Genomic DNA, 26,822 nt, shown 5'->3' on the forward strand with positions numbered 1-26,822 from the left:
ACACACACACACACACACACACACACACACACACACACACACACACACACACACACACACACACACACACACACACACACACACACACACGTTTTCACTCATAAGTGTAGTGTATTATAGTGAACAGTTCGGGCTGAACATTGTCAAGTATCAAAAGTGGAGGTTGATGCCGTTTCAAAGCACATCAAGTAAAGACGAACCCACTGCTCAACTCCTTTGTTTGGACACTTTACTTCAATAGCATGTTGACATCATCATGTAATTTGTGACGAGCCGATGCAAACACACACGTGGTAGAAATGTCAAACAGATGGGACAGTTCAGTTCACAAAGCAGACAGATGTGAGGACAATGGGCGAGTCCGTTGAATTTAAGCAGGCGAACTGTGGCGACACCTTAGGACACACACACCGAAGACACACAAGCTTCTGACAAGTGTTGTATGCAGTAACGTTGGTGTGTTTCCCTACAGTACATTACAGCGGAACATGAAATCCCCACATTTAAACACCGCATAACATCAGCTTACATTTTCCACCTGAAAAGCTTCACCAGCGTGTGCTCTGTACACACACACACACACAGGCTTTGTTGCTACATAACTGCTTGCCACACTAAAAACCACAGAAATGTAAAAAGCTTCTTCTGTTTGTTTGGAGATAAAATGAGATTAGCCGCTTCAGTTTTCTTCTACATGCTGAGGTGATTTTACAAAAATATACAATAGCTATGGTACAATTAAATATTTTTTAGCTCACCTGTGGGTATTCAAAAATACCAAATATTTCTAAGATGCATCAAAATAAATAGAATTTTCTCTCTCTCATTCCTACCGATTATATTAAATCTTAGATGAGGCTTAAGGACTTTGGCAGTAAGCAGTGCACATACAGTTGACCTGGACTTGGAAACACTTGTTTACTGGCAGTAATGCAGTGTTAGGCTGTAGTGATGCAAAAGCTCCAACTCTGCTTTCAGCTTTTTTTTTTTTTCTAATAACAAATAGAGGCTCTAAAGATGCAGCTCCAAAAAAGGTGGGAAAGCTTAAAAAAAAGGAAGAGACCCAGGAGAGAAGGTTCAGCCTGCGAGCGGTTCCGTCTGGTTGTGGACGTCGTTCCCTGTAAGGTAAAGGTCTGTGCTCGGTCAGGCGGGACGAGGAAAGCTCCCCTGCGCCGGGAAAACAGCCCCGGAAATCTGCCACCCATGAGATATAGAGTGATTGTAACATGAAGGTTTAAAAAAATCAAATAAAAAGGCTAAAAAGGAAGCCAATGTAACCGCCTCAAGTCAGCGTGACGCGACCAGTAGTTGTAGTAATAGTAACGGTCTGAGGAGACTCAATGATGTCACTGGTACAGTCGCCAATGTGCTGGACAGCATGTGAGCATCTACAGTACGTTGTGATTATCCCACATTGTGAGGACGTGCCGACGTGTGTGTGTGTGATTGGCTGCAGCTCAGTAAAATGTTCCACTACCCGCCACAAAAACCGTAAAAGTTTGAAGTTTGTGCTCAGGTTTGTTGTGTTTTCCTATGTACTGTGTGTCTTCATCCCTACGGCTCTGCTGCAGGAGTGGCCTTGTCCTCGATTGGGGACTCGGGCAGCAGTTGGCTCTCTGGACTGTCCATCCACAACTCTAGGGACTCCTGCGTGTCAAAGAACTCGTCGGGACCCTCGGGGGACTGTGGCGTCTGAGAGCTGGAGCCCGCCTCGCTGCTGCTCTCTCGGAGCTCAAGCAGCACAGGGAGAGAACCTGGCAGGCCGCAGAAACCCTCCATTCGACCCAGAGAGAGTTCGGTTAGAGGGGAACAGGGCGGTCTCAGGCTCGGGTCGAGGATTTCCTCTATGGGAGGCTCCATTGCGGCGAGGGGCATTTCTGGCACCTCCTGTATGAGCTGAAGATTATCGTTTAAGGGCTGGGGAAGGGTGACGTCACAGCGCTCCGCATCCTGTGGCGAGGTACCGGGAGTGATCGGGACATCAGCCGGGTGAGTGGAGAGCGTGGGACTATTTGGGTCGAGAATTTGTGAGCCGACAGAGGCTGGTGGCTGAGCGGGGAGGTTTTGACAGGAGTGCGTCTCCTCGCTGCTCTGAGGTGTGAGGCACAGCTTCTCGCTGAAGCTGAAGCGTGGGGACGTGTCTGCTGTGGTGGGAGAAGAAGGCCCTGCGCTGGACACTGTGCTGGACGGTCCGCTGCTATCTGCAGAGACAGAGAAGAGACACGCAGCACTGAGATGAGATGGTTGAATGATGAAACATGATCCAATGTGATGATGCATTTAGATATCATGTGTACATCAGTGGATTCCAACAGATGAGACAGGAAGTAAACGGTTTAGCCGGACTGCAACAGCCGAGGTGTATGCTAAAAATATCTCAACCCAAGGTGACCTCATGGGGACGCTAGGATACGATACTCACACCAGGGAGGTTTGTCAGAGCGAGACCGAGAGATGGAGGAGGAGAGGACTCTCTGAGGCATGTATGAGTCCACTGACGGATGGTTGTGTGTGTCAAACATGGCTGACAGAGCTGCAGGGATGAAACAAGAGCCGCGGTTTAAGTGACAGGAAAAGGCGGCTCTATTTTAACGTTTTCAATCAATAAATACTTAGGATAGACAAATTACTGGCTGGTTTGGATCTTTGAATGTATCCAAGGCATCTGTGCCTCAGAACCAAAGGTCATAGATAGTTTTGAGCTTTCATTCAATAACTCCAGCTGTGATCAAGAGTCCTAAAGAGATGATGACGATGACGGTCACTTACCTCTGGTGGTCCTGGAGTGCGGATCCCCTGCACTCTCACACACGCCGGTGAGGAACTCGTTCACCTGTTTGAGTGACAGGGAGTTGTGCAGCGTTTCCAGAGGGTAGATAGAGGGCACCATGGAGCAGCCTTCAAAGCCTGCGGCAGAGGAGGGACACGACGCCCAAAGGCACATCAAACCTCAGACTGCACCGGGAAGAGCAGAGCAGGCAGAACCAAATCCAGGTGAAACCCAACACACCCCGAATCCAATGATTACACTTCCCTCTCCGTACGTTGCTCTCAAAATCCTGCTTCGGTTTTCCAGCTAAACAAACCCTGCGAGTCCCCGCCGGTCTGTACGGCTCAACGTCACACAGGCAAAGTTGCAAAAAACCATGCTGGACCATACACCATGACACCATATCAAACAGGAAGTCTGCACATCCTCAAAACTCCTCTCATTTCCAGGAAAGCAAGCAGGTCTCCACAACACGTCAGCTTTGTAGTCAATACCAACGCCATCACACTGCAGCTCTGACAGCCCCAAACAGCCGTACAAGCCCTCCAGACCGGAGCTCAGGTCCAAACGCTCGCACTGTTAGTTTACAACTATGTGCATTTCTGAACAGCCATTCGTAATCACAGAGCGACAAACCACAGCTGGGCGAGATGATCTAAAACCTCGGGGGATGTTTGACCTGGTTCATCTGCACAGGGTGTGAGTATGCCACATGTACAGCAGAACAGCAAAGATCATGCTGGTTAACACACGATAGCAACTGGCATTCAAATGTAAACTCAAAGAGGAGCCGAGTCCCGACGCGGACGAACACGGTCGGGGTATGAGAGAGTGAGCGGAGAGAGTGTCCGGAATTGGAACTGAACAAATTCCTTTCACTGCGTCTGCCACGGACGGGTTTTGACACAGTCCGGGACGTCAGTACGCACCAAAGCAGATGCTCAGACACGTGTGGCTAAGCTTCACAACAAGACGGAGCCGTGTGGCCAAATGTAATCTTGGCCCATTACGTCTCATGCAAGAAGGAAGTACGTATGTCAAAGGTGTGGAGACGTTTCCTGCAGCAGGTACAGGAACGGGCTTTGATGTCCCTGAGTCAAAGTGTTGACGTCCAACTCCAGGGAAAAGATGCTGGAAACTGACAACATCCAACTAATGTTTGTCAAGTGTTTCTATTCAGTCTGTTACTGCAGGAGTGAGGGTTGATCAAATCTAGAAGATACTGGATGTTACACTGGATGGATAGTTTATAAACAGAGGTGCAGGCGGATGTTACCAGGCTATTTACATTAAATATCTCTCATTAAAGGTCAAGGTGTTTACAGTGACTTCCTGTCAGGCAGCACTGTGGCATTGATACAATTTAAATATTGATATAACATTGCACCTGTACATCATGTTATAAAAGTGTGATTTGTTGTGTCTTGTGTCATAAACAGTGTGTGTGCTCAGTGCTGCTCTGTACGCCACATCAGGAGAGCGAGCTGTCGTTCGCCATGAATAGAATCGTGAGAAATGACATTTTGAGTTTGAGAAAAGCACCTCGCTTTAAATATAGAAAACTGCTACATTTTGCATAGTGACACTTAAGGAAAAAGGGAATTTTGGAGAGTACAGATGAACTTTTGTGTTGAGGATAACGCCGGTACCTTTTGATTTCCCTTTACAGGAAGATTAAGGAAAATGCGGTTTTAGTCTCATGGCATCTTTACAGCTACATTAACGGCCCCAACACCAATACCAACTCACAGCACTCCAGCTTGCAGTCTGCATAACCACAGTAACAGGCAGGCATGCGGAAACACCAAGAGGCAAAGCAGAGGAGTCAACCACAGAACAAGCACAGTCATGAACTAAACCGTGGACGTGGTTTCAAGAGAACGGGATTAGGATGGCAGGGCCAGGAGCTGACCGTAGAGGTACTCTAGGGGGTCCTGGCCAGAGATGAGCCAGTTTCGGAAGAGGCGGAGATGGTAGGAGCACTGGTGGAGGTGGTGGGCCAGCGCCCTGTCCAGAGAGATATGGCGGCCCAGGCTGAGTTCTGTGGAGAAACGCCTCAATAACTGGGCCACATGGTGCTCCTCCATGGGCTCTGAAGAAGAAGAGGGGAGAGCGAGGAAGGACAGAGCAGTGGAGGAGGAGGGGGAGGAAACAATAGGATATAAGGGGAGAGGAAGGGACGGATGGGAAGGACTGATGCAAGCAATAGATGAGGCAGTAAACCAGACAAGGGGGATGAAGAGTAGGGCTGGGCATCATCAGAGGCTCCAGAATGATACGTGCTATACAAGATCTTAGTAATTTCTTATAAAAAAAATAGGGAAAGAAAGACTAAATCTGTATTCAGATTAAAAATTGAGAGTGGAATGAAATTGTAAATTTTTCATTAAAGTCTAGTACTGAAAAGATCAAATTGGAAGCAAAGAAAAACCAACAAATGTTGTTGTTTTGAGTCCGAGCCCATGTGGAAAAAAAGAAGGAGAGTAAAAGACAAAAGGGGGGCAGGTGGAGGAGAGCAGCTGTAGAGTGTGTGGTGGTGAACCAAAGATGCAGCCAGCAGCTCACCCCGGCTGCTCAAACAGCCAGAGGACAGAAAAACGGCAGCAAATCACGGTCAAGCAAAAACGTCCTGCGCCCAAATCACCCAGAATGCTTTTCCCCTTCCGACCGCACAAGCAAAGCTCAAAAGCAGCAGACTCAAAATAAAGACGTCACATTGCTCCTCTGCAGTATCTCAATTATTCCTTCAGATTCCCCCCCCCCCCAAAAAACATTGGCGCTGTGTTGAAATCAACTTTGACCCATTTAATACGGAGAGCACACAAAGGAGCAACAAAACAGTAACAAGCAACAAAGCCCAAAGGAATCCTTTCTGCATTGCATTTTAGCATAAAAACACTCATTCATGTTCCATCTTGGCCAGTTTCTCTCTGTGGAAGCTGTTAAAACGTGCAGATAAATCTTGCCACATCAAAAGCCTTTTTCAGTTGTTTTGTTTTTTTGGGAGGGGGGGAGATTTGATCTGATTTTAATGTTTCCACAAAGCTGCAGCTGGACATTTGGCATACACACAAAACTGCATCATCCCAGCTCTCATACCTGTCGCAGTCCACCACAAAGGGGAAAACACTGCTATGGCGGATGTGTCATCCTTTGTTCCTGTGGTGAATGACACAGGTCAGATATGAACATGCTAATCTAAAATACGGAGTGACAATCCAGTTAGGAATGACTTTGACTTGGCATTGTATTGACTTCTTCAGTGGCTAAATCTATGCATGTAGAAACCCCGTGAGTGCCAGGGAACATTTGACATATTTCACCTGTCTCCTTGACCGGACGTTCTCGCAGAAACTTTCCACCGTGACGCTTGACGAATGCTGGAAGAACACAATTATTTTCAGCAGTCACACAGACAAAACGTAACGGAACCCTGCAGGGGGAAGGATCCACCGCTATGTTGCCACCAAGTTATCAAAAGCAGCTTCGCAAACCTCCAAAGCCTCCTATGCGCTGACTGAAAGCAGGTCATTCCTCTTATAAGGGGGCAAGAAGAGGGGAAATCATAAAGCCAGCTGCCTTCTGTGCTGACATATAAACTCTTGCCGTCTCTATGCTCCCCTTTTCTCTAAATCATTCATACTTAAAAATTGATCAGAAAAAAAAAATTCAATAAAAAGGGAGAAATATTCAATCATAGCCTCTGCAAACCCCAGAAGACAAAGAGCACTCATGATATTAAGCAATTCAACATCTGCCCTTGTTGTCGGCATTCAAACACAATTTTTAAGAAGCATTTATGTTTTTAATAGATGACAAACAGACAGGTGGTGGAATGAATAATGCTTTAACCCTTTCCCGGTTTGTCAGTGAGAGCTGAGCTGCGTTCGGGTAAAGACTCAGATGTCGCAGTTTTGGCGAGTATCAATGAGAACGGGGGAAAGGGTAAAACACCAATATGCTTTTTGGTGATGTTTAACCATGAGGTCACATCCTCTACAACGATGGGTCACAGGTGCACATTTGAAATAATTACACACGCACGCACGCATACACACACACAAACTGAGTGAAAAATGTTGACTCGTTCAGCGATGGACAACAGAATACAAACTTTATGTGGGGCGATACACAGGGTTCCCACCCTTGGCAGGTCCATGAAGTATGCTCTGTGCATTTCTACGCTCACAATCCAAATAAAGAGGCATTTAAATGGAGGGATTTGGCTAACTGAAGATAATTAGTTGTAATAACCGACACAGAGAAAAGTTTTCAACCTACCAAGTCTTTTGATCCTCGTAAACCAGGAAAAATCAAAGCTAAAAAAAAAAATCATTGTACATACAACATATGGCAACATCCATGTCCCACATACACATTTCATTACCTCTCTGCCCAAGTTACTTCACAGTCAATACACTTGCACTACAAGAGGAGGATGAGACGGTGCCAGAGGAACGGCAAAGGATCTGAAGACTTCCAAAGACTGAGGCCTTCAGACAGATCAGTAAATGTCTGTTAACAGTTAGATTCCTTGTTTACTGTGAGACTTGTTAATGTTGAAGGTACAGGGGGGAAATTCATAAAACACAAACGCCAGATTCAACACATCAGATAGGCCAATTGTGTCACACTAACATGTTCTTCATCCATGAATCCCTTACTGGTCTCCATCATTGTTTGTGCTGCTGTGATGTTTCCTCCATTAACAACATCAGTCTCACTGTAGATTTGACCTATGAAATTACCTATGAGATGGATTTCAACTCTATCCGCCCCCCCCCCACCTGTATCATCTATAACAATTCTCATTAACTGCGATGCTGCACTAAGTAGTACTTTATTATGTACCAGCTCATTTACATGCTGATGTTCATTGGCACCTCTTACAACAATACACCAATAATGTCATACCAGTGTATGAAGATCACTGAAGGATTAGGAAATGGGCTTCAGTTATTGTGGTGTTGTGTGGTGTAGTAAGCCTGTGGTTTTATGAATTATCCCCTTGGTGTGAGGGTCTGGCTGTTAGCTTGTCTCCTAGTAGTTACTGTTGAAAACAGGGGATGTAGTCAGGTGATGAATCTCAGTATCAGAAAAGCCAAACCACCAGAGGCTAATGCTGTTGAGTCGAGGGGAAGCTAGAGATCTGCTGAATGTTAAGTAATGGTATGAAAAAGTACCACAAAGGCAATCATGTTGGCTGGAACAAATGGTAACCATGGCAACAGCAAATGTGGGTTTTGCAATACCGACTATAAGATGGTAGACTGCAGATTTGGTTCTTTTGAGCAGAGTAGAGACTGAATACACAGCACAAGGTCACATCCAATTGGTAATTGTTTACAGTTTTCCCATCTTGAATCTCGCATTGTCAGCGGTGTGAGGATGGCAATTGGTTCTGCTGCCTTTTGCAAAATTCATTGACATTCCCCGTTTCCAAATTTCAAGATATTTCACAAATTCAGTGACCAGTGGGAACCCTGGTTAGAAAGAGAATGTCAGGAAGTGTTAGGAAAGTAACAATCCAAGACTCATGGAGAAATCAAATCAATACAAAAAAAAAAGAAAAAGAAGAGAACCTGAAATGCTGGAGGGCCATGTGAAAAAAAACCCAAGGTCAAAAAAATAACTTTGATGTTTAGCATGCAAGACAAAGGGAGGTGAAGTGGAAATATACTTGAAAGAAGCAGACGTACCATTAGTCGGATACTTTGCAAACGACACAGAAAATCGTTTTACTGCCGGCATAGACAACAACTCTGAGGAAATAAAAAAAAGTTCACTAGCGTTACCTTGAGCCACAGCAACTTAAACCATGTTTCATCATGCCCTGATCTAGAGTAATGTGAACACTGCAGTGTGAAGTCCAATCCAGATTGTACACAAGGGAGCTCTCGGTTTTTTCAAGAAGCCCCAAATAACGATAAAGTCGTTTATAGGGCAACACATGGATTAAATATCATTTGATGAAAAAGTGAGATGGAATGCTTTCAACATAGGAGGTGAAGACACAACCATGAGACACAAGAACAGCCTTTGAGAAACAAACCTTCAGGGCTGACCATTGTGTGTGATGGCTAAAATGCACAACTGCCCCAGTGAAAAGTTAAGTGTAGTTCAGCATCTCTGTCATGTACTGTGACAGACACCACATCCCAATTTGTATACCGGCAGACACGACCGGTTAAGTGTATCGACAAAGGGAGAAAATAAGATGGCGGCATGCCAATCAGAGCGGCGAACGTTTGGACTAATCACAATTTGGGCCGACTGACTCCGTACAGATTGAAAAATGCTTCCTCCGACTATTGAAAATGAGGTGCAACAAGATGGATGACAGAGACCAACGGCAAGACTGCACGTGAGACAACGCACAAGTAAGCGGATGCCAGCCGACATTAAACAAATCTGGGACCACAGTGACACCTACTGGACGACATGAAAGACACCATGTAAACTAGAGAAGGATGTTTGGATGGATTAAAGCCTACAGTTATTATTGACCTTTCACAATTTCTTTTCACATGCAATATTATTCAAACTTGTCTTTGAATAATATTTGAGATAGGTTAAAGCCCAAGCTTCCAAATGCCATCAGTAGGGCTGATGTACACGGAAATAGAGTATGTGCAAAATAATTGTGTGGATGAGGTAGATGTATAATTGCATGTAAATGACCGTCACCACCCATTCACTGTTGGCCACTGTGACTTTACTCTTGTGACAAAATGTAATTAAAAATAAGGAGGGTTTATAATGAAGCTGAAATACGTCTATGGTCAGTGTGTAGATTCGAAATCATCTGTCGGTGGACAATGCAAAAGAACATGGGAAGATAATGAATTTGAGAATAAAGGGGCAATTTACAGAGACATACAGATAAACTGTTGCTCGTGTACACAGTAGCCCTGTAAATATTATTCTATGTCATTCAGAATTAGACATTAACTATGGCTATGGTATGAGCCTTTTTCCAAATTCCAGATTAGAGGCAAAACAGCTGTGGCCTACAGTCTGGACCTAAACCTGATCCCAGGAACAATAACTCAACCCTAACTGATTTAGCATTTTCTCCAAGTAATTGATTAATAGATCTGGAAACTGATACTGTGTTATTAAACGGGCAAGCTGTTCCTGTATTGTATGTGGAGTTTGAGTGGGGCCAAGGCATCACGTTTACGTACTGCTGGAAAGAAGTACATCAATTCTACTGAGAGAGAATTCAAATACTCAGTAGAGAACCAAGTATACATGTATTTTGTTTCCTTCTTCTTCTGACCACAACAACTATAAACACGATCCTTTCCATGTTTATGGATAAGAATTAGTGATAGTTTGAGTTTAAATGCATTTCTTCTTTTATAATTCTCTCATACTGCTCTTATTTCCCCTCAACCTTTTTAAACATTACCGCTAGTACACAATCTAAATAATGTAATGAAAATCTTAACATACAAAGCCAAACCATATATTTCTCCTAAATGTTTCAGTCCCTCATTTCCCCTCAAAGTATGCCTGATGACTTCATTTCTTTGACACTAACATGAGGACAAAAGGATTCCCTGTTCAGTGAAGGAGCCCGGTAAACACATACCGTCTTTGTAGGACAGACTGCTGGTGGAGAATTTTTTGCGGTGTGCACGTGCGTAGTCCTGCAGGTTAGGGGCGCTAGAGGAACCACCTAGGACAGTGGTGCTGAAGAGGCCGGCGCACTGAGAGCCTGCGAGGGGGGGTGGGTGGGGGGGTTAGTCACCACTGTATAACATGCAATTATCCAAACAATTACTCAGAGAAGGAAGAGACAGATAGACAGCTTGAAGTAACACCATGCAACTCAGCTTGAAGTAACACCATGCAACTCATACCAACATTCCTTTCTCCAGCTGAGCATGTATGCAGCTGGAGAAAGGATGGAAGGATTGAAAGAAGGAGTCCTGCAATCCTTTCACGCATTAAACTGCCATGTTCAATGCGTCAAGTACAACTTGTGGAATTACACACTGAATTTCTCTATATTCTCTATTTGCTTTCATCTTCAGTTAGTGATTTCCTGCATTTCCCAGATGCGTCATTCGTACATGCTGGTAGGGAGAGCAGTAGTGGCACAGTAACAAGAGAGAAGTTAGTGCAGACACAGTGACAAAACAACATTGGTTTGCATGATTTCTCTCTGGTGGATTTCCCGATGTATTAGTTAAAGAGCACAAAATTATGTCCAAGAGATAAGTAGATGTTGTTGAGGTGACAGCAAAATGTCATACCACCATCATATCACTTACTGTCTGTGTGTCACGTTTCTCTTATCACTGCCTACACAAACAACAAAACTGACCTCAAAAGGCAACTGAGTTCGTTTTAAACAACTCTAAAATCAATCCATGAGGGTTAATGGCTGCAGAGTCAAGTGTTTCAAGGCTTACGTGGAAGGATTAGTAAGTTTGTGAAAATGAAATCCACTACTACTACTGAAATCTGTCCGGAGAACTGGCCTTTCATTATGTGCCATTTGGACTTTGAGTTATAGTGTTGACTGAGAGTTCCGTCTTTGCTGATATATACTCCAAAAATGAGAATTTAAGTGAGACATCTGTTTGTTAACAGTGAAAATGTTATAAAATACAGAATCTAGAGTAAATAGCCAAACACCAAATCAATCAAACAATGAAACTGTTAATATAATAATACAGAAAATCTCAGTAGTATTCACTTGTGATTGATGAGGAGTCTAATAGACCGATTTCAACTTCTAACAGCCCAGTCCTCACCGCAAGTATCATTAATATGAACCCCTGAAGAGTTTTTAAGCAAATAAAAACAGATAGACTAACAGTCATGTAAATCCATGCATTCCCAAGCACAATGAAAAGTGCACATTAGTTACAGTACATACAGAATACCACCATGCTCACCCAGATCAAAACTTGTGAAATATCCCTCCCTCCCGGCCGCATGAGCTATTGCATAGCATCACCTATAAACAGGGTTGTCATGGCAACGGACACCAGATATTTACCTAATCCACTTTGCTTCATCTCAGGGGACTGACGTGAGCAGAGGGAGAAGAGGCGATAACTGCCTACTTTGGATGATGGCGTCTCTGACAGGACCTGATAGAGATAAAATGCACATGCACATGCACACAACCCTCAGACAGTGGCAATACTGTAGGCTAGATACACCAAGTCTGTTCAAAGGACAACAGTGTGAACATTCTGGCATAACAAGTCTGATTTGCGTGACTAATAGGCCCTGGTGTGTGTCTCACCTCCATTGATCCACTCTTATGATTACGAACAAGTGGGGACCGCCTCTGAATGGTGATTGGCTCAGAGAGTGGGACAGCCCTATCAGTTTCGTCACGCGACAGGTCCTCTAGGCTGCCCGGGTCGGTCTGTTTCCGCTCATTCTGGTTGTGCGGAGCAAAGAAGACAAAGGAAGAAGACAACGTGCTGCTCTTTAGATACATGCACAAACAGGCTGATGTTTCCCCCAATAATTCAGCCTGCAGCCTTACCTCAGCGGACGCAGGCCTGAAACCACAACCAGTTGGTGCATTCTCCTCCTCTTCCACACCTTTGACACCCGGGCTGAAGTGAAGCTCCACATGAAAGCGCTCTTCTGAGGAGATGTCCTTTATGGGGAATAAACACAGATGTTCTCACATATGCAAAGAAACATAAGAACAACATGAGATGCATTTAACACTTGAGGCATTGCTATACCCTCAAAATTATAGGATTATTAGTATCAGCTGATAGTGGTGAGGTGTACTTCAGTGTACTGATATGAAAGTTCACAAAGCAGTCGCACTGATCCAAACGGCTTGTACCGGATAAAACTTTGTGATCGCACCGTTTCATATATACATGCATATTTGAATCAATGCAACAACTCTAACTTGCATAGCTCTACCATTGCCCTTTTCTCCTTTTCAAATACCCATAGTGGGAGCTCTCTGATTGCTCTGAATTCTCGCTATCAGATCAGCTGATAATATATCACAGATACTGCCAGCCTCAAAGAGAGTGATTCAGAAGTGAGTGATTCAGGGGCAGGTATTGGTAGGAAGGCATGTCTTGTGTGGTGTGTACATTGTATTATGCGTCATGTTATATGCTGTTACACTGTTCCGGCAGAGACTACTTAAGTCATACAGTGTTCTGACACCTTTTGACATTTGAGGTACATGTGAAGAAAAAAACCTGACCTTATTATTGTCTTCATACAGCATGATTACGATCTGAGTCATGTAGTTGAGCTCAGAGACAGCACTGAGGTAATCCATGGCACGCTTCCACTGCTGGTCATTCTCCTCCTGTTGACACAGCAAACCTCCATTTCAACTTTTACCTGTTTGATAAATATTCATGGTTTGGAAGGATCTGACTTGGACTGCTTACGTCAAGCAAGCCTCCATAACGGAAAATGCTGAGAAGGGAGTGGACGTGGCTCTCACTGGTGAAATATAATCGTGTCCTGACATGGCGCCCGGGAGACATTACCCCGCGGGAGTACCTACAAACAAGACGTCACTGTATTAGAACTTTTCATATTAGACCTTCATCAAGTTTGAGGAGGAATGTTAGGACTCACAGAGGGTGTAGTTTGTTGACAGACTCATCCTCGTGGGTCCTCTGCAGGTCAAGCCGGATTTTTCTCACCAGTGGAAGGCAGTAGGCATATGCTATGTCCAACTTCTCCACTTTGTTAATGCCATATTCCTGATAAAAACACATAGGAAATAACCAGAGCTCATCCTTTCCTCATTCTGCTGGGTTTGGACCCACTGCTGTTAGTACTGCCCATACCCAACAACTACTAGAAGATACAGTTTTATTGACCATTAAGGTGAACAAAGTGTACTCAAATCCCAAAGCAAAGTTAGCTTATCTGACACAACTCTGCCTCACTCAAAACGTAGGAGAACATGAAGTGATTCCCATTACATCACACATAAATAGACAACCATTTTAAGCTCCACGAAACCTTACCTGTGGGATGACAATGTCAGCCAAAGCCCGGGACAGTCTGAACAGCTCCAACGTGTCCTCCAGCCCCAGGGTTGCATTGTGTATAACATCGTACTTCACACAGTCGTAAATGTCAGGAATCTTGCTAATGTCATAGCGGCCATTCTTCATGTGGAAGTCTCTCTCGAGCTTAGACCAGCGCTGCAGCATCAGCTCCAGTGTCTCGCTGTGGTACAGCTGCAGGTCTGTAGTAAGATCAGAGAGACGGAGATAAGAGGGAGAAGAGCCAGAGAGGACCCAGGAAGAGTCAAACAATTTCACACAGCATAAACTAAAGCCGGGTTGAGATTACTGTAGTGCCGACAAGAGAAATCAGGCTCACCAGCAGATTTGGGATCCTCCATTCTTTTGCGGATCTGGGATGTGAGGCTCTGAATGAGGGCGTAGACGCTGTCACATATGGCCACAGGGTTTTCGACCATTTTCATTGAGTTCACCAAAGAGACACCACAGGTTGGCGCCAGCTGACAAAAAAACAAAACAAAAGAGCTTGTATGAAGAAATCTATGCAAGCAATAAGCTAGCTTGTCATTAGAATTCAATAAAGCAAAAGAAACAAAAACATTTATGCTGTAACAGCTCAAGATATGCACAGTTTTTCCTCTTTAGCAGAAAGTAAAGCCCAGAAGAACAGACAATCATTTAGCTTCATTCCAGTGGTAAACAGCATTAGCAAATCACCCTGTCGTAGTCCTCGTCTTCGAACACTCTGTCCTTCTGCAGAATCTCATGGAGTCGAGCCTTGACTCGATGTTGGCAGCTGCTCAGGGAGTCGCTGTCGTTGTCCAACAGACCGTTCATGTTGGCGCTTTTTACCATCTGGACCAGGATGGGTGTCAGTTCGCCTTCCAGTGCCAGCAATCCCTGCTCACACAAACAACATAAAGTGGTAATGGATAAGGGATGGATGGACGTAAATGGCTGTTGATGCAGTGTTAAGATCATGGGTCTTTGATATGATCCATCTCTGCAAGCACAAGCATGGGCTGTTCTACTTACAAAGGAAGTGATCTGGAATCTAAGATGTTGCCTCACAGTGAACATTAGACATTTGTATACAAAATGATCAACACTACACAGCTGTAGACAAACTCTTTGCAGCCCTCTCTCATATGCTCTCTTTCTCATCACTCTTTCATCATTTTTCTTTTAAAGTAATTTGAGATGCTGTTGGCGCTGCGCTTTACTTTCACTCTATCATTATTGTGTTGCATCAGCTATGACGCAGAACAGCAGAACTAAAATAACAACGACACTGTCACAGATCATCATTACAAATTCCTACACAGCAGGAACCCCTGCTCAGTCGAAGTCTGGAATCTTTAGAGAACGGACACTAAGCTGTGAATATTGCATACCTTTGCAAAAGCTGCAGCCGTCATCTGCACCCGGCCCTCATCAGAAGCGTAGATCTTCAGGTCATGTCTGTAGGTACTGTGTAAGCGCAGCAGCCCGCAGCCTGGGAATCCGGCGTAGTCTCCTGTAAGAACATATCAATATCAAACACAGCATTAATAAACACACACACTGAAAGAGCATAGAGAAACACAGTAAGAGGCACAGAGAGAGACACATTCTATGCTGGCACTCTACACTCATTAACATGTAAAATAGCATTGTCCATTTTTTGGGCAAATTTTAAAATGATTTATAATGAAATATCAGATCATTGATTACATTTCTGAAGATGGAAAATATGTTAAGCTTACTTGGAATTGTATAGTTATTCTAAAAGTATATGCAAAAATAGTATAGTCTTGTATATTTTGTAAAACAAACAAGAAATAAAAACAGACTACATATATCTATAAACCCATCTATTTATTTGGCCTGAGGGGACACCTCAGCCAATGAGGGCAAAGAGACGGCGGCTCTGCTCGACTATGGTACATTGCAACTACAAAAGAGAATTTATTAACCACCGTCTTGCCTGTTATTGTGACCTTATATGGATCAATGGCTGCTCAGGAAAGAAATTCAAGGTCTGTCAACTGCAAAGCCAAAGCCTCTTAGATATATTCAAAGTGTGTGTGTGTGTGTGTGTGTGTGTGTGTGTGTGTGTGTGTGTGTGTCCGTGTGCAAAAACGTGCTTCAAAAATGAGTGAATGTACAATTTGTTAAACCAATGCTTGCAGATTTCCTAATGCTACCTTTCCACTACAAGCTGGGTGCTCATTCATTAACAGCATGTGTGCTCTCATGGCAGAACAGCGCAAGGAATAGAATATTACCGATGTTAACAAAAGAGATGACTTTATTTCATAAATCTGACTAAAACAAAATAGAAACACTCAATAACAATTTCATTCAGCATCATGACTCTAAAATCCGGCGGCCAGCTGATAAGCGTGTGTGTGTGTGTGTGTGTGCGTGCGTGTGCGTGTGCATGTGTGTGTGTCTCACCTTGTCCTCCAGGATACATACAGCGGAAGGCCCTTCCCAGCTCCTCAGCTTGTACTCTGCCAGCTGGAGTCAGCTCTCCTCCCCACTTCAGCACCAGCAGGAGTGACGCACCTTCCTTGCGCGAGTCTGACAAATGCATTACAGGTTGGTCATATACAATTGGTAGGCAGTGCTACAAAAACACCTGAACAATCTTAAGAAATTTAGTGCAATAGCCCTGCAAGCATTGTTTAATAATCTGTAGTGAGTGGTGGTTTAGGAGACAGATTACCACAAACACTTCCAATAACAAACAATATATGCTTAACAAATGTAGCAGGTGCTGATGCCCCACGTCATCAAGCAGCACCCTCGGCAGGGGCTTGGGAACCGTAGGGTCGCCGGTTCGAGCCCCTGCCGAGGTGCCCCTGAGCAAGGCACCGAACCCTCAATTGCTCCCCCCTCTGCCAAGGGTGGTAATGTAATGTAAGTCGCTTTGGATAAAAGCGGCTGCCAAATGATCGTAATGTAATGTAATGTCATGCTTTGATTGACCTGGATTCACTTTCCACATACAAGCACAGACAAGGTGCAGGTTTACAACTCTGCCATTTAACTGTGTAAAACACCTCGAACGCAGACACAGCATGTAAACAAACCACTGTTCACTGTGTAGGGGCTTTTCCTCCATCGTTATGTTAACTCTGCTTATGTCACATACAGCTGATCTCTTGTCGGTAGCACATTTGAAAGACACTGGCAGATAGGTCTAAGCTGAATTTGATTGATCTCAAGCGTGACAGCAAAACCAAACATTTCAGTACAAGGTAGGGCAACTACTCAAATCCATAGAAATAAGGCCAGAGAGGCACATGTTTATCACTGATCGTGCCAGCACCTTCAAAGTATTTTGACAGTGTCCCTTAGTTTCTTCTTACCTTCCTCCTCACTTGAAGTTTTGGGCTGCCCGTATGGCAAGTAGGTTAACTGCACCTTCCTGTTGATCCCTGAGAAGTGGCCATACCTTATCAACAAGAAAATGAAACAAGTGAAATCCTTAGAGCAGGTATTTATCGATACATCTGGTTGTATGCATACTACTTCCTATGATAACCTAACAGGGGCCCGCCATTGGCAAGTGTTTGTTTTCAAAAACAATGTAGCTATGACTGAAAATATATTTGAAGAAGAAGATGCCAGTTTTATAATAGCACTTTGCTGAAATGACCCAGAAATTAATGAGATTAATAAGAGAAAGTTGGGCTACGGTGCCCCAGGTGATTTGTCGCATACATTTCCAGAACAGTCTTCAGCTGCTCTAGTTTGGATTTCTTCTCCTCTATCTCGCAGTCATTGTGCTGTCCCAGATCTGCCAACAACTGGCGTGTGATGTCCAGCACCTCCTGTTGAGATTTACAGAGTAAGCAAACTTTCTTAGCGATTCAAAGAATTCACACCAAGGCTGGGAGGCATATGAAGTTGAGCATTGTAAATCAATCCTACATCACTGGGTCTTGTCTGTCCATTATTTCTTACCTGCAGTTGTTTTGGCTTCTTCAGCTTTAATTTCCCTGTTTTGTATCCTCCATATTTTTCAAACAGATCAAAGAACCTGCATGAATAAAAGACAAGCTTCAAGGAAATCCAAGGGTTTGTAATGCTCTGAACACTAATCAGGAAGACAAAGAGAAAACCTACATGGGATTGCGGACTTCCATCTTCATCTTTTGTTTGGGTGTTCGGTCTCCATGTCGGATCACTGCGATGACACAGCGAAGTTCCATCCTGAAAACAAAAACATTTTGAGGTGAAGCAGCTTCACATGACAAAACTAAGGAACTTTAAAACCCTTAATGAAGCAAAGCACTGGTAAACTTGTCATTTGCCCCCTAACATTCAATTGTTTTGACTCACATGGTCCCAGAGGTTGTAGGAACAATGGGGATGTCCTCTGCCTCAGTAGGGATAGACCAAGGAATCTGAAACTGCGGTGCCAGCTCCCGCATCACAATGTTCCTAAGGATCCACAGAGAGACACAAACTCAAGAAGAGTCACAAGAGAAAACAATGCAGTGAAAGTGGGACTATCAAAACAACAGACATACCCAAGGATCTTGGCGCAATCGTCATAGTATTTCATTGAATTCTTCACAAAACTGAAACCGTTGACATCACAGACATAGGAGTGCCCATTGGCTCGGAGAAGGTCAAAGCCACACACTGTTTGCTGCAGTGGGAGGAGAGGAGGATTCACCATTATTACAACTAAACAGTGAGACAGAGCAAGTGCAGCAACAATGACGTCCAGGATGATGCACAAAAGCAAACTGTGACCAACCAAAGCAGAACCTTTCCCTTACCTTAAAAGCTAGGCAGACCTTACGGGCGACCAGCTTCTCCATGGCTGAGAGCATGACGGGGTAGCGGACCTCCTTCCCCTCACTGTCTCTCTCCACCTTCCCATCCAAAGCAGGTGACTTGCGGGCCTCAGCGTGAGCATAATCCGGCCCCACTGTGTACACCTAACGCCACACAAACAAACACAAACTCCAGCCATTCACTAAACCATTTTATACATTTTGCATTTCAATCCCCAAACAAGCAAAGTTACTTTATGTTCTGTTCAAGTGTCTCTAATTTGAACACAGGGATCATTTATACTCTACCTTCACATCGGTGCCATCTGTTGGCATGAATTCTTCATAGATGTAAGAGCCCGTCTTCCTCACACTGCTCTCTGGTGAGTACACACTGCTGCGGCTGCCAATCTACATGATGCACAGAGTTGGCTTAGTGAGGGGGAAAAAAAGTGCTGCAATGGCGAAAACACTCCGTGGCACTGTTCCATATATAGATTGAAACTGTATGCCCTGCATAGTTCCTGCAGCATCCAACAATCAGAACTAAAGGCTGCAACTCCATATTTATTGAATATACAATCTAACAGATCTTATTCCACCTAACTGATTCATGATCATGCTTTCTCTTAACGCCTGTTTTTACTGAAATGAAAAGAAGAGGAGTGGGTTAACACTAAGTGCCGTTACTTGAGACACACAAGACCACGTGGGGACAAAGGGCTACAGAGTCAAAAATCCAAAACTGATCAAAGCTCAACAGGAACCATTTTTCTTGATCTGGTCTGGCTTCTCATTAAACCACATAAGAAATGGAGTTAAAGTCTGATTAGTATGGCAGAGTGCAACAATTTCTGCAGGTCATATTGATGAAGTTGCAGTTTAACAAGCTAGAGATGATGCATTCAGCACTTCACTTTCTCATTAGTTGCCAGTATTGATCATCCTGGGTATCATCATGCTGTGGGTATCAGCTCTGAGCCGCCCCTGCAGATTGGATGTATAGATGGGAAGAATGAGTAAACAGAGAAAAATGGGAAATAGGCCAAAGACCTTTCTGAAGAGTCGCTGGCTGCCTCCTCCAGCAGAGGTGGGGTAGTAGATGTAGACATTGTGGTCCTCTGCACAGACGGGTTTCTCAACAAAAGGCTTCTGGAATATCTCTCCATTCACTTCCACATGGTCCTCTCCTTCCACCAAGTTACACTCTGACACAGGGATACAATAAATGTTTCCATATTCGGGGAAAGACCTTTTCATTACCCTGATAATATACACAGTTGATGCTTGCCCGTGTCAGTGTTTATTCCCGCGTGCTCTGGAGTAGTCATGCAGTCTGAACTGTGTGAATTTCTTTGGCCATTATAAAAACACTCATTACCATCAAGAAAGCCAGAGACGGAAATCATCTGATGGGTCATCAGTCTGAGGACTATCTGTCTCTAGGCCACTAAGTGAAAACAGGGTTTGAATGCCAGACCCATCATATCACAGCACTTATGTGTGTGTCACTCGCACTTGCTTCACATTTGTTACTATATTTATCCACAAGCTGAAATTAAACCAAAGCCGCCTTCAATTAATGGCCTGGGGATGCTGCGTGGTCACAGGCTTGAGAGCAGTTCCAAAGCTCCAAGAATATAATGAGAGGTGAAATTAGGCGACTTTATTTTATGCTTTTCCAGTGCGATGCTAAAACCGCAACAGTTTTTAGTACCAACAGTACTAGATAGCAGAGATCTGAAATGCTCACTACGTTTCAGGTCATATGTTGGAGAGATTGTTGTAGTGGAGAGGGCTGCAGTTGCATTGTATTCTGGCCTAAAACAATCAGATCTATCTTATTAGCTATCATTGAGAGATAGCAGACTGACCATCTGGTTTGTCTGGGTCACGGTTCAGCACAGCATAGCGTGGCAGATCAATCCCTTCCTCCTGCAGGATGCGATACACCTCCCTCCTGTTAAGAAAGACAACCATGATGATGACTACGTTCATTCTTGGCGTGCATCCCTTCTTCCAACAGTGGTTCATGGGATGTGGAGGATGTACCTGTCCTGTATGAAGTACTGCATGTTCAGGTCATTGATGAGCAGAGGGTTTCTCAGGTTTGCATAGCTCACTGCCTTATCCAGTGGGAAACCTGGCACGCACAAAGAGGAATGATTCATTCAATAAAACTATGGGCTAACTGTGGGCTAAATCCAGAGGATCACGACTCGCCACGTGTGTTGTGACTTTGTATGCACAAGAAGTGGTGGTGTGTGTTGTCAAACCTTTGGAATGGAAGGAGATGAGGCAGTCGCAGAGAGGCCACTTGTCCACGGGTTCGTTGAGGATGGCATCCTCTGGGAAGATGACTACGGTTATGTACTCGAACCTGCACAGCCTCTCCAGGATCTGGGTCATCGGCTTGGACTTGGACTTTTTCATCATGCAGCATATCCCCACCACAATCTGTCGCTCAGGGGGCTGAAGAAGAGAGAGCAGAGCAACGGGAACATTACACAGACCTGTTCATGGACCTCATTCTTGATAATTGTCTCCTAGTTTTTATATGGTACATAATCTTAAGTAGTTCAGTGTAAGCTCATAGAATACATAGTTGTGCATCGACAAACAGACTGAGAGCAGCAGCACTGTGTAACTAGTTCCTGTACCAGTAATTTCAGGTCAGCTAATTTGATGGGTGCCAGGTCAGATCATGGTCACACAGTTACACCGCAATTTGGAGGAGGATGGGATCAGTGGCAAAAGCAGAAACAAGTGACTCTGACCAATCACATGGCACCAGTCACCGGTGCAAGCTTGTGTTGGGGTTAGTGCATGAGGCTGTGTGGTCATCGACACTACTGCTACTGAAGTGAGACAGGCATCTTTGTTTTGGTCTGAAATCCATTAGTTTGTTTAGACACAAATGTGTAAACATCCAGATAAAGAGAATGGATATTAAATGCAAGGTGTAAATCTGGCCCATGTTATCACAAATAAGTTATCGTCGATTGTGAAACACTATCTCCTTAAAGTTGAAGTTTACTTCTCTGGCTGGGTGGGCAACAGCAGCAGAAGTGACACTGTGTCAGTTCCATTCTAGAGACTATGGGTCTACACCAGAGCAGATAATTGAAAGACAAAAATGCTGCTATTCAGAACATAAAGGTCAGGCCTAATTCCCCCCACAGTCATTACAACTGCCAGAGTATCGCTTCTAGATTTTGTGCGTTTGTTTGTCCATCTGAAGTAATATGATTTGACAGAAATCCCCCACCGAGTGTACATCTTCATCGTCCTCATACAGCTCCATGTCAGTCCTCATGCTGTCTTCCTGGACCTCGCTCTCATCGTCCTCGCAGCCCACGAAGAATCTGGGAGCGCCACGCCGGCTCTCGCCCGGGCTTTTGGGCTCTGACATCACAGTCCCCCGCAGCAGCCCTCAGCATCCCACCGCACCATTGTACACCAACACACCGCCAAAGCGGGCCGCCGATGGAAGGGCGCGAGGCCTGGAGAAAAGCACAGGTCCACTCAGTCTGCGCTGGGCGGCAGGTGGAATTTGGAGTGTGAGGTCGAGCAAGAGGGTCTGAACAACAAAATGGTCAAACGTCTGTGTGAAGTGACTGGCTGGTCACGGCTCTGGGATGGTGTCACTACTCCAGTTTCTCATTCTGCCTTCAGCAGATCCACATCTCATATGCGACAGTCCTTAAGAAGACAGAAAACAGATATTATCCGTGTGAGACAGAAAAGTAATTTCTCAGCTGCTAATCACAGTAACACAGTTTGAAGGCCTCGCCACAGCTGTCCACAATATAGTAGACACCATTGGAAACACAGAGGGATTCCGATTCTGGAATAGTCTCATACAGTATTCAAGTGTATAAATCAGTTCCCATTGCTGCATTCTCACACTGAATTACCTCACAACAGCTTATCTGAGGTCAAATGTAATGCTAAAGTAACATTATGTCCCCATGGGCAAGCTTGGCAGGAGGATTCTAACCTCAAAAAGGAACACCAAAACAAGGAAAAGAAGCACACACATTATAGATTCTTCCACTGTATTTCTTTTGGATAATGTAGCTCCAGTGATTTATTGTACATTTTAAAAAAACGTTACATTAAGTTTATATTGTTACTGCATTTAATTAGGTGTTTTTCTGTACATGTTATGATGTACTGTGTGTATTTCATCATTTCACTTTGTTTAAAAGACTGTCCAGTGAACAACTGAATTATAAAAGGGGTTGGGAAAAGGACTGCATGAATGAAAAGCTCTGATAAAGGAATATGGATTAATTCAATAGCCACCTCTACGCAAGGCCCACACATAGCTAGATGAAGAAAACACTGTAAATAATAAGAACAAAAAGTCAGATGACTGCCAGACTGCCATATCATATCATTCCTAGCAGAAGTGGTTGCGTGCTTAAGCAATAATTACCTGCAGCACGTCCACCCCGAGCCCTGACGCTGCAGTCTGATGCTACAGAACACCAGAAGCTCCGGCCTGTTCTGTGTGTGTTCATCACCAGTGAACCCGAGCCAGAATGTGCAGGCAGCAGGCCACGTTTCACACAAACCATAACCACTCATTACACTGACACACAATATCACCAACAACAGGCCACTGTACCATTAGGCGCAGTCAATCAGGAGCCCTGGCCGACTAGTTGCAGAGTAAAATACAGTGAACAAATACATACTAACTGTGCAGGAGGAAAATCTACTTTTCACTCAGTATCGCTAAAGTGATAAAGTGATGTCATGGTGTCTGGCAACCCCCCTCACCCCCTTTATAAATACAATAACAGCTAAATCCTTTGCCATTTGACAAGACAACATCTCTCCCTTCTATTACCAAGCTGTGGGACTGTGACACGAATCAAGAGTGTGTAAACTTAAACCATATGAACGTTCAACCGAGGGTTCAGTGAACGTCCTCTGCACAGCATTTATTAACTTGTGTATTTAAGGGTCCAAATTGGCTGAAGAGTTCAGCACAACTAATCTTCTTGGGTCCACATACATGCAAAACTGTAACAAGTGTAAAAGCACGTGTAACTTTAGTACAAAGGGTTTTTGTGTGGCTGTAGCAGTGATTCAGCTAAAGGGCCGCTTGAGACATGAATGATCTTGCCATTTAAACAAAACTCTTGCTAAACCGTCACGTTGGTTTATGGATATCAGTGAATGAGTGTTTTAACCTTTGTTTACAAATGCTCTTCTGCAGGAACACCCAGCTCATCGATCACAATTACATTTGTACCTGGAAGCAGGCCCCAACAACCAGTCTTATAAAACATGTATCTGAGTGACATTTATGAGCACTTTCTTCAGTTTACATGGAGCCTCTGTGTCTGATAGATGTAAGGATAAATGTTATAGCTCCTCTATCACACAGGTGTATATTTATCAGGCTGTTTGGCTGCTTTGACTCGTGTCGTACACTGTACTGATCTCAAACCAGGCTAATTGTCCAGTAACTTCAACCTCCAACTGCGATTTGTTTTGTAACAGCTGATACACCAGCAATCCTGACAATATAAATCCTAATCCTAACAAATCAACTGACCACAGCAAGTCACATTAACCAGTGCTACTTACAACTAGTTATTACATCTAATCCAGTCAATCATATAATACATGTTGACCAGTCACAAGTAGAATCAGAGGAATCAACTGTTTATGGCAAAGAAATGGCCAAAATTATTTCATTACATTTCTTTAGCACGAATTAAGTCTCTCTCTTTCTCCTTCTCTCACTAACTAACTAACTAATTAATAGAAAATAAAGTCTTCACGTTAATAAGATGCATCTTTCAAATTTAAGGCATGGCAGTTCATCTCATTTATTTCAAAAGTTGTTGTTGTTGTTTTTTTTAAATGAATTTAACCGTCCACAGATGTTCTAACTTCGGCATAATCCACACGAAGTGAAATCAACACAGCACGTTTACAACTTATATCATTATTCTACAGTCGGAACTGGTTGGAGCTCGACGGGACAGATTGATGTGTATTAATCAAAACCATCACACATTATCCCAGAATGGTAAATAAAAATGAGTTTATGCAACAACCACCGCTATTTACAGTTGCTATGTGCAAATGATAGCAATTGAGGATTAGCATTGCAACAACTTTGCTCGTGAGAGCGCCGTCAAACATAAACTAACCCATTGGAGGTATAAGTATGTAAAAAAGATTTTTCCACAAGACATTATTTCACCACATTCACTACAATCGGATGAACTGTTAGTCTGTTAGTGCAAAACACATCCAGCTAATGTTAGCAAACGTTAGCATGGGTCCAGCAGCTATGTAAACACTCTCCCAGACCATTTTGTTCGCGACTGCAGCCCAAAATAAAACGCATGTACCTCTGCCAATGTCAACGATTACAAGCGTGCAGGTGGTATATCATAGTCAGTAACATCAAATGATCCCAGAATCGGATACTTACAGCGGGGCTACAGGTTTAGTAGACCTGCCACCATCGGCTCGCTTCCTCCCGTTTTGACAGCTTGCATGTTAAACCAATCTTATTTTTCAACTTTGAAGCGCACATGATTAGCATCGGACACAGCCAATGGTAAATCAGACATGCAGACTAAGGCGTGGCTTAATGACCGCATAAGCCAATGAGTGACGAGAGAACGTCGTTTACCGTTGTAAACATAAATCCTGATCAGTGGAAGGGCATGAGAGACCTCTAGCGATGAGACAGACGTATTGCATATCGTCGACGTATACTTATCTATTTATTTGTTTACTTACTTGAGAATCTTATCTTTGACGCAATAATGTACCATATATTCAATAATTGATACACTGCAACTAACATTCCAATTACTGACAATTTATATTGATAATAGCGTTGTAGCTGTTTGAACCATATTAATTATTTCAGCAACATTGCAATCAATCATCGAACCTCACATTTTACTGTCAATTAAATTTGATTCAGTTATATCTAATCTGATATCTAACGAATCTAATCTCTTCTCAAATTCAGCATTTTTTGAAAAGGTGAGCCCGCCCTCTTTTAGCAGAGAGTCAGCAGACCAAAGCACTTTCTCTGGATACTGTGTTCAGATGTACAGGCCAAACATTGACGTCAACATGTCTCTCCCTGAGCTGACCACAGGTTTGTCTGACCACATCGGCCGAATGCTTACATGCCTGTGTGCATGCCAGGTGGGCTGTTGTTGGTGCTGGGAACTTCAGGGGTCACAGTGGGCCACTATACTGCTTATGAAAAGGACGTTTTATAAAGACCAGGGCAAAGAGTTTGGAAAAAGAGGCTCTTCTATAATGAAACTAACCTAGAGAAGAGAGGGCGTTACCACTTACTCAAATATTGGAAGTGCAAAATAAAAATGTCTCTCCCTTTCCTGTACATATATTTCACCCAATTCCTATTACATCAGAACAATAAGCTTTAATTTACACACACACACAATGACAGTTTGTGTGTCACATAGGCTTGTATGCAACTGGAAAAGAGTATGACTGAATAGATGTGTTCTTGTACAAAGGACACAAATTTCAGACGTTATAACAAATTTGGCTAAGTAATCCTTTTGCCTTCTGCCTCTCACTACCTCCAGCTCCGGTCACAAAGACCCTCTGTGAGCAGACCCTCTGCTGCTCTCATATGGCTTCCATTTGCCAAAGTCAGTGGTATAAAGCAACAGGTCAGGCCAGGACAAGGAGTCTCATTATGAATGCAGTCCCAGTCTCAGTAGCTCTGTAGCTACTTTACTCAATCTCTGCATGTACTGGTGGGTTTCTGATGCTCATCTGTAAAATGGTATGAACCACTTATTCCACCTTTGGATTTCTAAGGTCATTGGCTGGTAGGTTTTTTTGATATACAGGGCAGCCTTTGAGCCACCAGGTGTGAAACTAAGCAGCTGATGAAGCCATGTGGGTGACATGACATGACAAAGCCCTTCAAGTTACCTTTTCAGTTAAGCTGTAGTGCACACATCTGCATTGGATTTATCTTCTGTGTCCTCAGATTGACATATTGTCTGGAGCTTGGTGATTGCCGAAGTCATCCACAGCCAGAGAGCCCACAAAACTGAGTTTGGGAGGAGCTCCAAAGTAAGAGCTGTGCTCTCTGGGTTTGCTCATACATTCATTCGTATGCTATTTATTTGTAGTTATTTACCGTGGCTATTTTTGCAGTAAGCAGCACACAGGGCAATTATGGTCTGTCCTCTTTATGTTGTGTAGAGCATTGCAGACTAAGGCTCAATTCAGGAAGACGGTTTA

General features: G+C 43.8%; 1 protein-coding gene across 8 annotated transcripts; it reads right to left on the reverse strand.

Annotated features, from left to right (window-relative positions):
- On the reverse strand, positions 1–25,094 carry ppip5k1a (diphosphoinositol pentakisphosphate kinase 1a). Of its 8 annotated transcripts, XM_076147015.1 has the most exons (34): positions 25,006–25,094; positions 22,145–22,244; positions 21,811–22,045; positions 20,819–21,014; positions 20,595–20,685; positions 20,417–20,502; positions 19,596–19,750; positions 18,852–18,953; positions 18,546–18,707; positions 18,291–18,412; positions 18,100–18,201; positions 17,884–17,970; positions 17,722–17,797; positions 17,479–17,588; positions 17,124–17,209; positions 16,207–16,332; positions 15,162–15,283; positions 14,485–14,667; positions 14,126–14,267; positions 13,765–13,988; positions 13,367–13,494; positions 13,174–13,288; positions 12,981–13,088; positions 12,288–12,404; positions 12,039–12,179; positions 11,787–11,880; positions 10,368–10,493; positions 8,470–8,532; positions 6,094–6,150; positions 5,870–5,929; positions 4,683–4,862; positions 2,770–2,907; positions 2,423–2,533; positions 1–2,201 (listed from the first exon to the last, which is right to left on the reverse strand). In XM_076147015.1, the coding sequence occupies exons 3-34, from the start codon at positions 21,952–21,954 to the stop codon at positions 1,555–1,557; spliced, it is 4,401 nt and encodes a 1,466-aa protein (XP_076003130.1). In that variant the 5' UTR covers positions 21,955–22,045; positions 22,145–22,244; positions 25,006–25,094; the 3' UTR covers positions 1–1,554. The 8 variants fall into 8 exon arrangements, with proteins under 8 accessions (XP_076003130.1, XP_076003129.1, XP_076003131.1 ...); XM_076147014.1 differs by having other exon boundaries at positions 21,811–22,244; XM_076147016.1 differs by lacking the exon at positions 4,683–4,862 and having other exon boundaries at positions 2–2,201; positions 21,811–22,244.
- Positions 25,095–26,822: the final 1,728 nt, after the last annotated feature.

The sequence above is a fragment of the Genypterus blacodes genome, unplaced genomic scaffold, assembly GCF_046128005.1.
Source record: "Genypterus blacodes isolate CSIRO-AG114 ecotype Tasmania unplaced genomic scaffold, CSIRO-AGI_Gbla_v1 ptg000036l_1, whole genome shotgun sequence".
Taxonomy (NCBI): Eukaryota; Metazoa; Chordata; class Actinopteri; order Ophidiiformes; family Ophidiidae; genus Genypterus; species Genypterus blacodes.